This window comes from Larimichthys crocea, chromosome VI, assembly GCF_000972845.2.
Source record: "Larimichthys crocea isolate SSNF chromosome VI, L_crocea_2.0, whole genome shotgun sequence".
NCBI lineage: Eukaryota > Metazoa > Chordata > Actinopteri > Sciaenidae > Larimichthys > Larimichthys crocea.
Genome location: NC_040016.1, coordinates 9,097,033 through 9,111,694, shown reverse-complemented (window position 1 = coordinate 9,111,694; position 14,662 = coordinate 9,097,033). Strand labels below are relative to the sequence as shown.

At 42.8% G+C, this 14,662-nt stretch overlaps 1 protein-coding gene across 1 annotated transcript in view; it reads left to right on the top strand.

The window, feature by feature from the left end:
- Positions 1 to 13,226, top strand: part of LOC104930507 (G-protein coupled receptor 22) — an 18,706-nt gene extending 5,480 nt beyond the window's left edge. Inside the window, exon 2 of the mRNA XM_019265986.2 lies at positions 8,954 to 13,226. Coding sequence (XP_019121531.1) covers positions 9,072 to 10,760 — 1,689 coding nt within the window. The 5' untranslated portion in view covers positions 8,954 to 9,071 and the 3' untranslated portion in view covers positions 10,761 to 13,226. The remainder of the gene's footprint in view (positions 1 to 8,953) is intronic.
- Positions 13,227 to 14,662: the final 1,436 nt, after the last annotated feature.

Here is a 14,662-nt window from a genome sequence, read left to right as displayed (position 1 = left end):
AAATTCTATTCAGCTGTGTTAGGGGAAGTGTTTTGAGACCAAGTGTTTTGAGAACTTGATGATAACTAAGGGCTAAATGTCGGAACGTATTTGACATCTGCTGCTTAGATCTTAGATTTTTTCAAATCTGTCTTTCCTACTTCCTTCAACTTGTGCAAAGTGCAATCCAAAATCGGAGTATTCCCACTCTCTCTCTATTGCATGCACCCAATTTATTGTCGAGCTCTCAGTTTAGATGGTCTAGAAGTCTGTCTGACCAAAGCTGTAAATAATAAATGTGTGTACGCAATAGAGAGTGTGCAGCGGCTTTAATTTTCTTTTTGTCTGCCATGTGTGAATATAAAACGTCTCATTCTTAAAGATGTCCCGTGAATTTCCTTGTGAGATGTTAAAATGATCCGTTAATAAGGCATTGCAAAGCCGTTTTTTGAGCTCTTGTAGCGTTGACCTTTGTCTTGAATTTAATCAAACCATTTAAGCAAACCCTTTTTTCCAGCAGATCAGTGCCTGCAGAGGGAGAAATCTACATGTACCAAAATATGTTTTGGAGCTATCTGACTCATACTCAGTGTCGACAGAGGATCGGTTGACAAGTGAAGGCAGATGAAGAGGTCTGTAAAACTAGAGAAATACACTTGAGGGCGATGGAATAGGAGCAAGGCTTAAGAAGACTGGTGGTTGTCTGCAGCAGGTTAAAAATGATTGAGTTATTTCACTCCAGAAGGCAATTAGACCTCAATTAATGGTATTAATCTCCTGCAGACAGGGCATCACTGGCCAAAAAGGGGGGATAGTATCACTTGCAGGCAACTGTACTTTCACACCATAATGGCGGGAACACACTGTGGGATTATTTCTATCCCTACCCTCAAGAGGATTGCTACAAAAGCCAGGAGGGGCAGTTCTTTTTCAATATACCAAAAGGAAGCAGCTGTATTGCTGTTCAAAATGTATGGGTGACCCCTCTCAGCATCAAGTCTTTGTATATGACTTTGATAGTCTGTTTCACCCCGGTCACTCCACTCTGCTCTTCTAATGATTTATTGTTCTATCCAGTCTCTCTATTTGCTCTTTGTATGTCTTACTTTTTCCCCACCATCATCCTCCCGGCTTTTTAGCGCCGAGATCTGCTTTACCTCTTGAGTTTCTCTGCACTTTGAGCGAGGTTCTTATTTACCGTATTAGTGGAAGGAATTAAGTGCGGCGTGCTTTTAATTTCGCACGGCGAACGTGAGTGCGCTGACAAAGGGGGTGAGTATATGTAATCATAAATCTATATACACTCACGTGCAAGGCAGTTATGATATATTTATGATATTTATTACGTTATCTTTTTTTTGTTATTATACTGGTTCGAGGCTGCTTCTTGTTCTTAACCTGCACTTTGTTTAGTGCTCAAAGGGAACACAAATGTCTCAATCTTATTTCTATGACGTAGGTCAACTAAGACAATTAAACAGGATGAGCCAGCTTCTATTAAAATCCCGTTATAGCAGGTTTTTACAGCAGTAATTGTGATTGTTTCCTGTTACTGCAGTGACATCTTCAACATATTCATTCAACACCTGCCAGGCTTGCAAGCAGTGTAGCCGTTTGTGGACAAGCAAGTTGAAATACAGTTAAATTGAATTAAAATAGCTTCACTTGTCAGCGAAAAATATACACTTAGATAACTGTTAAAACACCATTCCCAGTCCTTCAAAGTGCTTGCAAATTCAAAGGTAAAGGGTAAAAGGTCTTTAATTTATTCCAGAGAAGCTTTACTGGAACTTTTTATAAGCAGCTCTTGCATAAATCTTGTCGTTTCCCACACTGTTGTTGTCCTATCATACCTCTCAACAACACTCTGTTATTATATAAAAAACAGACAAACAACAGTAACAGTTATAGATACATTACCAATTTAAAAGCATAGGCACTGTTCAAATGATTTCCATTGTAAAAAAGAAAAAAAAAAAAAAGAAGAGAGATTTGTCTCTCAACATAATGCACAATAATACAGGTCTGTGCATGTGATCATGGGTCAAAGCTCTTTGTTGCTAAAAAGTCAGTGAGCTTTGTCGACACACAAACAGCTGCTGGTTTTGGTGCTTTGTCACCATAGCAGCACGTCGGACCTCACACTACGATTTGACTATTTACAACAACACATTCATGACAACACAAAAACACAGGTGGGTGCTGCACACAGGCTGTACTTCAGTTTTTTGTCGCCTGCACTCGGACAACCCATTATCTCCTGATGAGGCGTGCTATTGAAACGGAAGACATTGCTAATCACAGCCAATCACTTTACAACACATAAGGGAAGGTTGGAGTAATTACTGGTAGAATAGAAATATAATGAGCGCTGTTATACCTCTCCATTTGATCCTGTTTTATTGTCTTTATCATCATTATTACTAATCACTGCTATTCAATTCAATGGGGCAGTGAACAGCCTTCCAAAGCGCTGATTTATGTAACAGACTCCACTTACTCTGAGTCAGTTTTGCTTCATTTCACCAGCTTTCACACTTGATTTTGATTTCTTCTTCTTTTAAAGAACAGTGATTGCACCGCAGCCTTGATTGGTGCTTATTGATGGGTGGTGCGTATAATAGCAAAATTATAGGCTAAGGACGTCATAGCTGAATATAGGATACCAAGGAGGAGTGTCTTTAATGAATGGGGGAGCTAAATGAAATCCATCGAACACACTGTCAGGTGATAATGATGCCTCACACTCTGTGGACCAGAGCTATCAAGAGACCAAGGTCTTCTCTCGGTACAATCTTATAGATTACAGGCTGTGATAATTGACCTGTCCACTGTATGTTCCTTATTGATGTTCTGGCAGGAGCCTGTCAGAATTGTGGGATACTAGACATATATGTCTTTATTTCACCTTTGTTTCACACTTCTGATGAAATGACAGCAATCTGTGAGAGGCTGCAGCTACTTTCTTATTCAAAAATCAAAGAATGGTCTATCTAGACAATCTGTGGGGACTACACGGAGATGTTGTGCAGCGTAAAAGCAGAGAGCCATGTGCTGGTTGTAAGATGGATGGTGAGGAGGGTGGGCGAGGCGGTGCAACTGGGACTATTCAAAAGAGAGATGGATAGAGGTAGTGAGCAGGGAACAAACATTCCCCTCCAGCGAGCACACGACTCAGCATCCATCTGCACACCCCTCAGCCTCCCTCCTATCCATCACTCCCTCACTGCACCTACCTCCCGCTTTCATCTTTTACCTCCCCGTTATCCATCCCTTTCTCCAGAACTTGTCTCAGGCAAAGGTGCGGGTTGGGATTCAGCAGTTTCTTAAGCACACAAGATGTCATTCACCTCAGTTGGCAATCCATCTTGCGCTGTATCTGGGAAGAGCGTACGAGCAGGAGTGCTGTGGGCTGGCAGCGCGTGGGTGGACGGCAGTTAGCGATACATTGCGGACTACATGGTGTTCCTGTGTGTCTCCAGCGAGCTTGGCAGGAGTTATGAAAACGTTTGTAAATTTTACAGTGTTTAGTGTAGTTTGGCCTCACATCAGGGGTGGCAGGGTTGAGTTAAACACGTCCAGAGTCACTTGTACATCTGTAATATACATGCAGTGTTCAGTTTGTTGCATGTACTCACATTCAAACCACTTTTTTCTCTCCAAGGTGCTGAAGCTATCCACATGAGAAACATATTAGATAAGGTGGGATGTTGTCGTTCCTACTGAGCGGGTTGTGTTGTTGGCCAGTCCAGGCTGGTTTGCTGGGGCTCTGCCAGGGATGCTGCTTCCCAGCTGGTGGCTGCTTGCTGTTAGTGCTGCTGGATGAATTGAGTGGGAAAATTAATCCTTTGATCGATTGTCTCACTGCGGACGTTAGGAATACCTAAGACAGCTATGAGTCAGCGTGCTGCAGGCGCCATCATCTTGCCTGCTTTTCTCTTTTTCCTCTTTTTCCTCTCTCTCTCTCTCTCTCTCTCTCTCTCTCTCTTTTCTTTCCTGTCTCCCTTTATCTGTTTCCGTTCCTTCCATAAATGTCAACTTTTGGTGTCAGTCCCGTAGAATCAAAGAGCGAAGTCTTCTTTCTAGTCTCACCATTTTGACATTTTCGAGTTGTACAAGGAAAAATCCATCAGAGAAGAAAAAGATAAGAATTTCTTTACGGAAAGTAGTCTAAATAAACCAGAATGAACTGACATCTGCAGTCAGATACAATGCCCTCTGTAAACGTCTTTTTTTTTTGTTATCGGAACAACCAGGCGCTGCTTTCCAGGATCATTTTTGTAAGAAATAAAAAGGAAAGTGATACATATCTACTTTGGTTATTGTTGTCCTTGTGTAAACAATGCTGATGATCCCCGTCCCTGAGGTGGACTCAAGCGCACAGACTTATAGAAAAACTGGATCCTTTCCAACTGCTGAATATAAACTACAGCAGCAGGTAGTGTGATCTTAAAAAATAAGGTCTCCTGCCAACAGGCGAGACTAACTTAGACTAACTTAATCCTACTGAAACCTGAAGGGAGATATCAAATCAAATTTTATTTGTATAGCCCAAAGTCACAAAGTACATTTGCCTCAGAGGGCTTTACAATCTGTACAGGGAGTGACACCCTCTGTGTCGAGTGAGGAATAACTTGATATGCTCTACAAAAAAGGAAACAACAACAAAAAACAGATGGCTAAAAATGGAGTACTTATACTTATATCGCCCTATAGTTATTCTAACACAGTCACTACACAAATGATTGATAACAGATGGAGCTTCAGCAGACGTCATCTTCTCTGGAGAAGTTGTCACATCCTCAGAAATATGCAAAGTGAGCACATGAAGCTTTACAGAGAGCACAGGCGGTGCTTACATTTAAATAATTAGGAAACTCAAGCCTCACATGTACCGACCACTGTCAAGGGCTGAGGTGAAAATGGGAGACTACCCTTAGGCCCCATGCAGGATCAGCACTTTCGGGCACGCGGCAGCACGATGGACAAAAAGTGCCAGATTTAATAAACTGTTTCTGCCTCATTTCAGATGTGCCCGGGAAATGTGAGTGTGTGTTGTTTATCAGACAGGTGCACTGGCCTGGAAGTTGCAGTTGTCATCTAAAGCGCATTGTCAGTGAAGTGTGCCTCTATCCATTAAGGCAGAGCTACGGATATGACATTAAAGTGTATTTACGAGTTCAAGTAAGTGTCAGGTTTTCCCTGGCTCCAAAATGCAGGTGCAATTTTGTGCTAGCATATGAATAAAAGAAGGCTGTAGTGGGGAAACTGAGCAAGAAAAATGGATTCCTTGAATGAAAGAGAGAGCAGTTATAATGATTTAAAAAGCTACATGGGACAAAGAGTTGTGGCTGAGTCATTAACTTAATCTGATCTTGGCATCCACCGAGCTGGTGTGGCACTATGTTGATTGTACTCTTTGGGTAAAACTCTTGCTGCAGTTATCTTGGAGTTCAGGGGGACATCAGCAAATTATAACATTAATTTACAGACAAAGACACTCATAACTGAACCTTACTGTGACCACTGTATCCCTCTGCTGATATAACCGCCCAGTGCAGTAAAAATAAGGGTTGATTCACCGAGACATACCGAACAAATATGCCAAGATATTGAAATGTCTTACACTGTGTTGTTTTGTCTGCGCCAAGAGCAGGCTTACCGTCTTTGTGTTGGGCTGAAGTAATTTAGCCTCTGGCAGGAAATGTGTTGTCAGGAGAAGACATTAAATACACGGATAGCTTAGAGTGTGTGTGCAAAGTGCATGCAAGATTGTTAGAAAAGAAAAGCCTGACAACAGGATCTCCTTGAGCATTTACCCTCTGATATTGTGAAAAAAAGGGGCTTGACAAGCTGTCATCTTCCACCCAACACCTATAATAACCCTGACAGCAAGGATCAGGAACTTGTGCTGCCGAGGACACTGTCAATCAAGTTTGCTGTTTTTATTTTGGAGCAAAGCTCAGAATCTACAGTGATTGAGACACAAGCAGATTTAATGAATTCATCTGCAAAGCCAGAGTAATCTATAGACGACATAAGTCCCGGCTGAGAAAAGGCCAAGTGAGTTCACCAAAACCAATTTGAGACTGAAACTGACAAACACTCGAGTTTTAAAATGTATTTGTTTCCTACCAAAGCAAAAGCTGTCAGAAAACGTGTAAGACTTTTTAGATTCTAAACAGCCTGTTTGTTAGGGTCATATCTTAATATAACATGTTGTGTAGTACATGCCTTAAGCTTTCCCTTCTGACTTGTCAATCACAGGGGTGGATGTAATTTGTGGTGCAGAAGCTTCACCTTGTTTCCAGCTATTTCCTGCTGCCAACAACTAAACACTGTGAAAGTGCACAAACCTGCACACAAATACACACACAAACACTTTGGGTCGAAACAACAATGCCACAATAACACAGTGGACTTAGTAGAACTGAAAAATGATTACGACTGAAGACAATACGCTGAAATTAACTTCTCTGCAGCTTGTTTTTCCAGCTACCAGGACCGCATGTTAGATTCTGCAACCTAAAATGAACCTGGATATTTACAATTCCCACTCAAAGACACCAGCATTGCTGATGAAGCCAAAGTTCACCACCCTGTCTACACATTTTAATTTTCTTCTCTCATATTATCACAGGACTGATTGTGGCGTTTTGTTACTCTTAGTCACATAGCAGCAAAAATGACTCCTGTTGAAAAGCCTGCTCATTTTACCAGTACACAATCATCACTCTGTAATTACTGGCGGGTTTGTTAAGGGAAACAGATGATGGCCTGATGTTTGTTGACACTGATAGTTTTATTTGGTAGGACTCACGGCGAGTCCTCCTTCTCCTGACAGCGCTTCAAGTATCCCTCGCTCGAGATGGAAGACATTGCTCGGTCAATGCAGTATTGACATGCACGTTGCCTCTGTGATTGGTGTAAGTGACTGACTGTTAAATATAAAGTGTCCCTTTGTTTTGCGCCATTATTCTCTGTAGCACCGCGTTGTCAAACCATATTGAACAAACACTGTAGTGTAAACACAATTGATTTCGAGGACATTATAAGGTCACAGCCCGCTGAATATTCTTGTGCTTAGAGGCTCGGCGTCTGAAACACACAGGGGATCAAAATGAATATGTTTTTACTGCCAGGACGATGTCTGTGAAATCAGATGATTATGCTGTAATTTTGTAACCTGGAGACGAAATTTCTGCAGCCGATACTTTGATATTTCGACTGATTTCAGGGTAGGTGATATACTGCGAATACTGAAGAGACATTCAATATTTTAAACACACAATCTTTTGTTCGCTAAATAATACCACGACCTGTGTAAATGAATTAAAACAATTCTTCAAACGCAGTTGTGAGAATTTGCCTTATTTCTTCAACTGCAGTTGAAGAATTGTTTTTATTTTATGCAGCGCTCAAAATGAGACCGCAGGCACCTGAGAGAGGATGAGATGGGGAGTGTGTTTCTGTGCTCCCTCGCCTCAGGCTTGTTAAATTGGCAGATCGATGATGCTTTAAATCAATGTTCCAGCAACACCGCAAACCCCATGGAACCCATTAGTGGATTAAGATAGACCACTATTCCACACTGAGTCCTGTTCTGCCTGCAGGTTCTCACCACATGACAAATGGGAAAAGAAACTGTGAAATAAAAACAAAGGTAAAAGAGGAAAACGGGTGAGAACAAAAGCTGTGGTAGAGAAGAGGTTGACAGCAAAGGCTGGGGTCAACAGTGCCCATAAGGACACACCTGTGGCCCCTAAAGAGACTCAGGGAACATATTTTTCTTCTCTGTCTTTCAGCAAGTCTTCTATCTAATCAACCAACACCTTATAAGATATTCCCAAGCACAGAACCGGCAGCCAGCCATGAATAACATGCTCCACATGCAAAGTAGTCTGTCTTAGCCAGTAAACTGAAAAAGAGAACAGAGTGGGAAGGGATGTAGGAGAACAGATGAGAATAGGAGGGGGGGTGATGTGGAGAGAGGATGCCAGGGGAGCTGGTCTTTCTCTGATAGCATTGTTTATGTGCCACTGTCTGTGGATCATTGATCCATTCGTCTTCATTACGTCCCCCTGTGAGAACTATTAACTGCTGCCACCCTCAGTTGGGTGCCTGCTTTGTTGACATGCACTGCACGGTCTCTCTACCAGCCCACCAATGTCCCTGCCACATCTCCTCTTGGAGGTAGAAGCTGACAGGTTTATGCTGTTTGTGGAGGAGGGGAAAAAAAAAAGACAGAGGATTTTTAACAGTAAATTGCCACATCCTGGATTTGTACAGGCATTTATTGTCTTCGCAAAATGGCTTGTCGATCACGGAGGAGCGGGTACAGGTAGATCTTAATAAACAAGGTGTAATATGTCACTGCGAGCTTAAACAGTACACGTGGGTTGGTTTTTATGTGTTTCCACAGGCTTTATCCTGCATCGTTTCTGACCCATATAATGTATGTCACGTCATCATGAATCAAATCACCCACTCAGAAGCATGTTTTAACATTTTTGTAGCAGAATTCAGCACTGTACATTAACTGTAAGCACAGAGAGGCAATGAATCCCCAGTGGTTTGTTATGTGTGTGTAGACTGTTCGGGGATCCTCTGCTGAGTCCCTACTTATTGCACTCATACCTGCAAATGTCCCCCAAGAGACATCCTGCTCCAGTTCCTGCCTGAACTGTTAACCATTGTCTATGTGAAGCATGTTATTGTCTAAGTGCCTGAGCCCAGTGAGACATCATGGGTCATCAGCAGCAGCTTGAACTGCACCCCATGATCCCGAACGAGTGCCAAGATCACTTTCACCTTGTTGTGTCAACCCGTAGCTTCTCTTCACTTGTGAAATCTAACAAGTTTGACTTGTACTTGTCGTACAGTGTTATTTTTGAGTAAATATGACTGATAACTGCTTGATCTTTCTCTGTCTGTCTATCTGTTCATCTCTTGCCTCTTTTCTTTTTTTCCACAGAATCAAGCAGAGATTTGGCCGTCATCCTCGTTGTTTGAGCCGGAGGAAAAGAAAAGACAAGAGCATGGTCTGGTGTGGAGGCCACTGTTGCTATGTGTGAAGGAGTGCTGTGGCGTCAATGGAGACCGAAGGCTATCGTGACCTCCTGGAGACCAGCGATGGTCAGGGGGTAGGCCTACTGGATGGAGGGGGCGATGTGGGGGTGGAGGAGGGCTGGAGCACACCCTATCCCCTGGGTTTCCAGGTGTCTTTGACCACTGTGCTAATACTGGAGCTGGTGTTGGGCTTCAGCAGCAACCTGACTGTGCTTGTGCTCTACTGCGCTCAGTCAAACCTGGTGGATTCAGTCAGCAACCTGGTCACAGTCAACCTCCACGTGCTGGACATACTGGTCTGTGTGCTGTGTCTGCCACTGACTGTGGCCGTGATCCTGTTACCAGCGAATGGAAGTGGAGTCGGCAGCCTGGCCACACTGTGCTGCTTTCATGAGGCCTGTGTCACATTCACGAGTGTGGCCACAGCGGTTAATGTACTAGTGATCAGTTTGGACCGATATGACATCTCAGTGCGTCCAGCCAGTCGCCTGCTGACTCCGAAGCGTGCAGCGCTACTCCTGGCAGCTGTGTGGGCCGTGTCACTGGCTGTCTTCTTCCTGCCCTTCCTTGAAGGGGACTTTTTCTCTTCGAGGGCTGAGGACAGTGATGATGAGGAGCTGGGAGTGCAGAACCATGACTCTGAGCTCACCACAGGAGTGACGACCATTATTTCCTCCATCTCTCCTTCCTCTTTACCCACAACTCATCCTTCCTCCCCTTCACACCACCTGTCTCCAGTATGGCAGAACAGGACACTGCTGTGTGTAGGAGGGCAGGGGTATTACACAGGCCTGGCTATGTATTACCACTTGTTGCTCCAAGTGCCATGCTTCTTCATCGCTGTGGTCGTCATGTTGTTCACCTACTCCAAGATCCTGCAAGCCCTCAACATTCGCATCGGCTCCCACATGATGAGGGGTACCCGTACAAAGGACAACACCTGCAGGATACGCTGCAGGAGGCAGAAGAGGAAGGACCTGAGCCTGCCCACAGAGGTAGTGTCCTCCAACCAGAACCAGAACCTCACCCACCCTCCTCTTATCCCCTCTTCCACCCCGACACCAACATCACCCCCACCACTCTCCTCCATGCCCCAAGGGATATCCGACAGTGGAGCAACAGTCACTACTGTCAGCACTGCTGCCACCACCCCCATCGCCACCACACCAGCCACGCCTGCTTCCCCGACCCCACCTTCAGCTTCAACCCAAACCCACGCCACCTCACCATTGCCTGCCTCCTCCATGGGTGTACAGGCCTCTGTTTCTGCCATCATCGCCTTGAGGCGAGCAGTGCGCAGACACAGGGACCGCCGAGAGCGCCAACGTCGTGTCCTAAAGATGTCCCTAATTATAATATCCACCTTCCTGGGATGCTGGGCCCCTCTGTCTGCAGTCAATGTTCTGATCCTGTGTCTGGGTCCCAGTGACGGCCTGGTGCGACTACGCCTCTGCTTCTTGGCAATGGCTTATGGAACCACAATTTTTCATCCTCTGCTCTATGCTTTCACAAGGCAGAAGCTGCGCCGTGCCCTCAAAACACGTGTCAAGAAAAGGGTAGTGTCCCTTCTGCAAGTGGACCCAGCTCCCAGCGGGGGAACAGTTATTCATAACTCCTGGGTGGAGGGGGGAGGCCAGAGGAAAGCTCGCAAGCCACGGGTGGAGGCCAGCGATGGCACTGATCGATGCCTCACAGAGGCAGTGAGGGAATGAGGCTGGACTTCTGGAGCGTGGTTGCATGTGTGTGCGGGCGTGTGTGTGTGAATTTTAAGTATTGTATGTATCTTACCAATTTGCTAGAGATGGATCGTGTTTATATTTGTGCATGGGCGTGAGAAAAACAGAACCAGTTAGTTTACAAAGGTCAAGACAAATCACATGACCTCTGGATCCATGCAGATGTGGAGACAGGTGAGTCCTGTGCTCTAATTAGAGCCTGCTTTCCCCCTGTCCCTACACAGGCCCTCATTAGCCCACTTCCTGACTGACAAGGTGGTCACTGGGTCTCCATGGCAACACTGGCCAAGCATTTTGACACCCCTAGCCATGCCTACTGAAAATACTAGTGTGCACTCCGCGTGTCAGGTAAGGGTTAGATAACACTGTACATCATTGCTCCTGCGTGCACTTTCAACTTGCATGTGCATGTACATATGCACAGATAGACACGCGCGTGCACATACACACACACACACACACACAACGCACAGTGATCCATAATTTGTCATTATCTGTGAAAGCACACCAATAATCTACCTGCACAGATATTCTCAGAGAGAAAAAATATTAATGGAAGTCTATGTTTTCTCTTTCTTTCCCTTATTTTTTCATGCCTTAATTGAGTTATTAATATATTCTCATGGTGCTGAATGTCCTGCTGTATGTTTACAACGATGTATCAGAGTGACAGTATTTGCACATACTGTATATGGTATAGCAAAGTAATGGCAGGTAAAAGCAAGCATTCAGATTCAAAGTTTACAGGCTGATACTATGAAACTACCCGGAACCTGCAAAAAAACAAAAAAACAAAACAGATTCAGACTTAATTTCAGCAAATTTAGGTAAGCGTCATATTTTAGTACAACGTGTGCAAGTTTAACCAAAAAAAAACAAAAGGCATGACTTTATTTTTTATTAATTTTTTTAAACAAAAGTCACGGTGACATAGGCGAGGATGTGTGAATGGGTTTGTATGCTCGCATGTGTGCATGTATTGCGTAAATGAATAAATGAGCGTTTGTTTCCATGATTATGTGCAATAAATCATGAGCAAAGCAATGACCCCTAGGATGTGAACAAAGAGAATGTGAACACAGAATTGTTGTTTTTCTACTTATGGTTTCAATTATTCGAGGGAAGAGAGAAGAAAGGGGACTAAATATTCAGATTAACAGCATTAGGCCACTGGGCATAATATAAAAAGCAAATTACATGGAGCAATTGTACACAAGCCGCTGTAATTACTACTGACTGAAACTGTATCATTTAAGTTTTAAAGTGGATTTCAAAGGGCAACATTTTGTGAAAACTGTCTTTGTAGTGACTGCAGGTTAAATTACCATCTTTGACCAGAGAAATCCCATTTTCTGACGTGGGACATCTCCTCATTTTAGCTGCTCTGGAGGGCAGAGTCACTGCTTTTGGACAGCACTTTGAATAACTGCAGAGGCAGACAGGCCTCTGGCAGCTTCTGGACTGAGTCCTGGACATGCTACACTATATCTGTGTCTCTCTTTCTCCTCAGGGCTTCATGTCTCATTTCCAAACGTTCTGGACTCAAAGCAACAAACCAGCCCTTAATCATCTGTTGTATTTTGGGTGTTACAGTAGGTAAAGATTTATGTCAGTAGGTAGATAGAGTAAACTTTAAACTTTGTAGGGGCTCAAGTCTCGGAGAGATTTTTTTGGGCTTTTGGGCTATCTTCTTCTTCATCCTCACCCCTTTTACACAATTTGTGAACCAGACAGGAGACAATAATTCTTGTGTATTCATGTACATTTTTCAGGGATGTAAATATTGAAGTGTCTGTTTTTGGGTTTTAGTCAAAAGATAATAATATTTTATTTTAGTCACAATCATCTGCCGGACAGAAAAAGAAAAAAATCAGCCATTGTGATAAACTCTGAGCAAGTTGCAACGTTACTGTAAAAAGAAATAAGTGTATTTGTGTTAAAACTGTTTGTGCGTACACTGTACTGTACATTAATGACCATGTGTATAGAGAAATATTAGTATTGTATAAGATTTATATTATGTGTTATTATATAGAAGAGAAGATAAACTGTATTAAAAAGGTGATCTATCTAAGAATTGTTCCATCTCAGTTCACCGTCAGTTCATAGACATTTCATGTTCAATGTATCGGTTGTTGTCGATTTTCAAATATTGATTTGAATTTAAATGTAAGGGACAATCTATTTTACATGTGTCTGTGTAGATGCATTTTATCTGCTGTACTATTGGAAAGAAGAGAATTTTTGTAAACAGGCGTCTTCTGCTTTCATGACCTTTCAAATACTTCACAGAATGGAAATGAAAAGGAGAATAAAGAGAGCATAATGCGGAATTATATATTAAATTATGTAGAATTAGAGGAGATGACACATTGTTTTTGCTTGTATGACTCACAGACAGATGAACAATTCATGAACATGCTCCCCACTTCATAAACATTTCCAAACCAAGATGTTGTTTTTTCTATCTTAGCCACAGTGGTGTAATATCAGAAAATGTTTTTTTTTATTTATTTGTGACACGTTTTCATTTAAACTAAGAAGCTGCAGAAATATTACAAATACATTTTACAGGTGGACTATCTTAATATATTATAAGGTGTTATCAAGATTTACATAAATAATTACCAACTAAATCTAAATAATTCTGTCACTTTACAGAAAAGTTATATGCGTTCTGTATGTAGTGATGTCTCTGATCATCAGATTATTTATTTGTTTGTACAGATACAGATGTATTTCTACAAACTTGATTCTATCATGGGAATTCCTCCGTCCGTCTTCCTCTTAACCCTTCTGTGCAAATCTCTGTTTTTTCCAGCTGTCTCTTTCTTTCTACATCTCCTGTTTCCACTGTTATGTTCTTCTGATCCCTAAATTTAGAAACTCTGTCCCAGATACTTGCAGTATTTAGTGCTGACTGTAGTGAACCCTCACTGTGATGTGACAACTGTGCTAATCACCAGTACTAATGAAGATGTTGTCAGGTAAGCATCTGTCGAGACGGCTTAATCTCTTGATGTTGACACTTCATTTTTTATGTTGGCAGAACAAACCTGTCTGTGGTGCGTGAGAGGGAATTTGTTGCTTTACTGACTTGTGCATTGAATCAACACTGTAGATTCCTCCATCCTGCTTGATAATCTCATCAGTCCCCTCCTATTTCACACCCTCATTTCCTCCCTTGGTTCTCCTCCTCTTTATTCTGCCGGCCTGCATCTCTCTCATCTCTTATCCACACACAGGCCCTCCAGAACAAAGCAAGGAACAGCTGCAGTGTCTTTGAAGGAAGGAAAGTCACCTTGGGGGATGACGGAGGAACAAAAAACGTGAGAGAGATGGAGGGAGAGGGAGAGAGAGAGAGAGAGAGAGGGGATGAGAGGCAATATGGAGGAGAGATTAGGGGGTAAAGAGGGAAGAGAACAGAGGCATCGATGTTGGCATCCGGACATCATATGACTAATAAAGGGAGAGCACTGCATCACTGCAGAGCCCCGTTAGAAAAAAGAGAGAGTGCAGAATAGGATTAACAAGCTTTACTGTATTGTACCAGTGTGTTGGCCCTTTAGAGTCTAACAGTATTACTCCTGGCCACCATACTGTGAAAATGCCCTAACATTTGGGCGTCATCCAAATACACACAAGTCATAAGTCACAACAGCCAACAAGTAAGTATTTATAGTCTACTCCCTCTTTTGTGATTTATGGCAAACTATTCAACCAGCTGACTAATGCCGTGCCCACTGCCTGAACTCAGTAATGGATAGGAATAAAGAACAATAGAGCGGCCGTTTGACATGACTCACTATACTTACTGCTTTCTAGCTTACATTATAGAGTAATACAAAATGTGTTATATATATATTTACATTTTCTAT